This window comes from Aplysia californica, unplaced genomic scaffold (genome assembly GCF_000002075.1).
Source record: "Aplysia californica isolate F4 #8 unplaced genomic scaffold, AplCal3.0 scaffold00433, whole genome shotgun sequence".
NCBI lineage: Eukaryota > Metazoa > Mollusca > Gastropoda > Aplysiida > Aplysiidae > Aplysia > Aplysia californica.
This window is the reverse complement of record NW_004797703.1, coordinates 363,878-367,653: the sequence shown is the minus strand read 5'-3', so window position 1 is coordinate 367,653 and position 3,776 is coordinate 363,878. Positions and strand designations below refer to the sequence as shown.

At 39.1% G+C, this 3,776-nt stretch overlaps 1 protein-coding gene across 1 annotated transcript in view; it reads right to left on the bottom strand.

The window, feature by feature from the left end:
• Positions 1-3,776, bottom strand: part of LOC101854888 (MFS-type transporter SLC18B1) — a gene marked incomplete at both ends in the record, with an annotated part of 28,669 nt that overhangs the window by 1,705 nt on the left and 23,188 nt on the right. Inside the window, 3 exon segments of the mRNA XM_013086080.1 lie at positions 126-357; positions 1,841-1,934; positions 3,658-3,732. Coding sequence (XP_012941534.1) covers positions 126-357; positions 1,841-1,934; positions 3,658-3,732 — 401 coding nt within the window.

Here is a 3,776-nt window from a genome sequence, read left to right as displayed (position 1 = left end):
TACACACACACACACACACACAAAACCAACCCCCCCAAAACAACAACAACAAAAAACAAACAACATCTAGCAAATAAACCAATTTAAAAAAAAACAACCCCAAAAAACAAAACTCAACTACTTACCCATAGAGGAGCTGAAGGAAAACATGCTTCCTACTCCCTGTGCACCTTGCAGCACTGTAGGAGAGCTCGCTGCCCCTGCCCCACCTTGACCGTCAATCTCCTCTTCAATCCTTTGGGCGGAAGATAGGAGCTGGCGGTAAGCGCGACTTTCGTCTGGTGGTGGGGTGGGTACGCGTTGGAGTCTCATGCGACATATCAGTCGGATGAAGAAGTACATAGCACTGGTTACCATCTGGAAAACGACGGTATTTAATACTTACTATTATTGTTCTTCTTGTTTTTATTCTTGTGGTCGTCATCGCCGTCATTGTTGTTGCTGTGGTCGTTGTTGTTGTTGTTGCTGTTGTTGTTAACATGCTGTTGTTGTTGTTCCTTTTGCTGTTTTTGTTCTTGTTGTTGTTGCTATTGGTGTTTAGTAGCTTACTGATAATAATACAATCTATTTTGAAGAATGTGGGGTCTCTCGTAATGTAAAAGTTTGAAGGACCCAATTTCGGCTACGGCTGTTTTTACACTATTCTTCCACATGGGAATCGAATGCTCGATAAAAAAAATTCCACACGAGAATCGAACTCAAAAAAAATTATTCCCGCATGGCCATTGAATTCTTGTCGTCTCCTGCGGTGTGCGATGTCAAAGTATATTTTAAAAAATGGATAAATAAAATCTGGAGTAGTGGGTCATATTGATAGACATTCAACATAATAATATTATCGCATTGAGTACAAGCATTCTGGTCACTCCACATTGCTTGTTTTAAGGGAACTTTCATAGCAAGAGGAAGACCAAGGAAGACCTGAATCAAAGGCGTGAAGCATACCCCAAAAACACACAACATCCCACCCAGCCGGGCCATCCAGCTTGGAAGAGACAGAAAGCTAGTTCTCCCCTCGACGCCCTAGAGGTACAAGAGGAAGGATTGAGTAAATAGGTAAAAAAAAAAAAAAAAAGCATGACTTCATATTATTTAGACAGTTTTTCCGCCAGTAAATTTGTTTTTCTATAACTTTAAAATCAAAACAGACGTGGGGTTGGGTCAAAGAAAAGGATTCTAGCCCTTTCTTTGCAGCTACCAACAGCCACAGCAATAAACCACCGTCATTGAAATTCGCAAATTTTAATTTGTGTTACTGACTTGTGTATGATGGTTTGAAATGTGTGGAAAAATACTAATTGGTCCGCTGCTGATCAGTCGAATTTATCATCTGTATCCTAAAAGTTACTTTAGGCAGATAGTCGGGAGTGAGAAGATCTTGCTTGAGTTCAAGAACTGCTAATTGGAAGGTCGATTCCTGGCTAGGTGAGCAAGAAGGTACATGTTGTATGATCTGCGAGTAAGAAACGCTTGACGGATGCAGAGGAAATGTTCTGCGCTTGTAAAGAAACAACTTAAAACGTTAAAGGAAGAAGCTTGTCAGGGCTGAAACAGGATAAATGAAAAATAGTATCTCAGAGCAAAAACGAATATCCTCCATTCAAGAAAACAGCAACCATAACAACAGCAATAACCACAACAACAACAACAACAACAACAACAACAACAACAACAACAACAACAACAACAACAACAACAACAACAACAACGGCAACAATAAAAACAACAATGCAATAATGATAAACATAACATGGAAAATCCAAACAAACCCATAAACAAACAAACAAACAAACAAACAAGGACAGCAAAATACATGAACAATCCCAGAATTGTGACTTACGGCAAAAAGGAAGACGGCTGAGATGATGCTCACTCCTTGTCTAAAGCCTACCTCCTCAACCAAGACACCACCGAGAGTTGTACCCAAGAAAGCGCTGTCGACACAGTTCATGAAAAAGCAGGTCAAATGATGTTCTCTTCCTCTTTACGTTCCTCTCTTTGATCTCAGGGATAATAACAGTAATAATAATAATAATAATAATAATAATAATAATAATAATAATAATAATAATAATAATAATAATAATAATAATGATAATATTAATAATAATAAATAGCATTTGTATTATAATGCATAACCTAGTCTACAGCAAGCTCTATGCGCTTTATACTATAATATAATGAATTTTGGTCCAATAAGGGATCTTTAACCTGTGCAGCTTGCACAAGGGACCTTCGACACTTTTCGCTAGGTCTATGATCTAACCTACCCTAAGATCAGGGATGCGGCTGAAAGACAGTAATAAGAAGGAGCCAGAGAATTAGCAGTAGAAAGAGTTAAAAGAGGCTGGATTTCGGGGGAGAAAGTGGAATTGCAAGCAGATGACAGAACAGGACTAGAAAACAGGGAAGGAAATGAAAGGAAACACTTTTAGAAAAGAAAACTTAGGTCACAGTTAGGTTTCCATCCCTGGAACCATTGAATGACGGGTGAACATCGTAACTTAAGACCACGAGAGGCCCTTGCCAATAAATGATGAGATAAGACAGTTGAGAGAAAAAAACAGCTATAGCATTGTAAAGTGTTTGTCAAAAACCCCTTTCATTAGTGTAAAGTAAGCTGAAAGACGACACGTCCGAATTTGACGTCCGTCTCCGATAGCACCTCCCCGATAGGACCAAACAAAACAAAAAAAATCAACCCCCAGTTCAGAACATCCCGTCGGGTATTTGAACAAGGGTCATTCGCTCCCTAAGTAAGTCCGACTTGGTTCAAATAATAATCAAAGATATTTGTAGGAAGGAACAGTCTAACTGATCTAAAAAAGAACACAATTACAGGAAGAAAAGCTTAGAAAAAAACCCCCCGACCGAAACCGTCTTCAGTAGACATTTAATTTGTATGATATGATTAGAAAATTATATTATAGTCCAACGTCTAGAGGAGTAGAGGAGCACACCAGCCCATTTAAGGTCATTGGTGTTGGAACAAGGCAAGACAGACAGACAGAAGTTGGAAGTATAATAAAGGAATTGAATTTTAAAGTGACTCGACAGCAGGAATATACAAATGCCAGAAAAGAAAAAGAGAAGCGAAAGAAGTACGCCCGTACTTCGATGTTACAATTTTAGAAGAAGAAAAAGAAGAAGAAGAAGAAGAAGAAGAAGAAGAAGAAGAAGAAGAAGAAGAAGAACAACAACAACAACAACAACAACAACAACAACAACAACAGCAACAACAGCAGCAACAACAATAACAACAACAACAACAACAACAACAACAACAACAAGAAAGGGGAAAATGGAAAGGGGAGAGGGGAAAGGGGGGGGGTGAAAGAGGATGTACAGGAAAAGAAAGAGAAAACAGAGACAGTGAAACAACAATACGACCGACATAAAATGACAACAACAGTAAGTTCACCAGCAAACGCATACGATCTCTGCAAACAGCAGCATCAGCAGTGAAAGAAAACCCAAATAACAGCAACAAATTAAGCAACCACAACGACAACAACAACAACAGCAACATTAACAACAACAACAACAACAACAACAATAACAACATCAACAACAACACCAATAACAACAACTGCGAGGGGGACAAAATGTCTCAATTCCTGCTTAGTCAGCACAAACTACACCCGTGCTCTGACCTACCCAAAACAGAACATAGAGTTGAATAGCCCTGACACTACTCCAAAAGTGTCGAGATTGTTCTCGAATCCCAGATCACTGGAGACAAAAAGAACAGACAGTAGGTAAAATGTGGGGGGGGG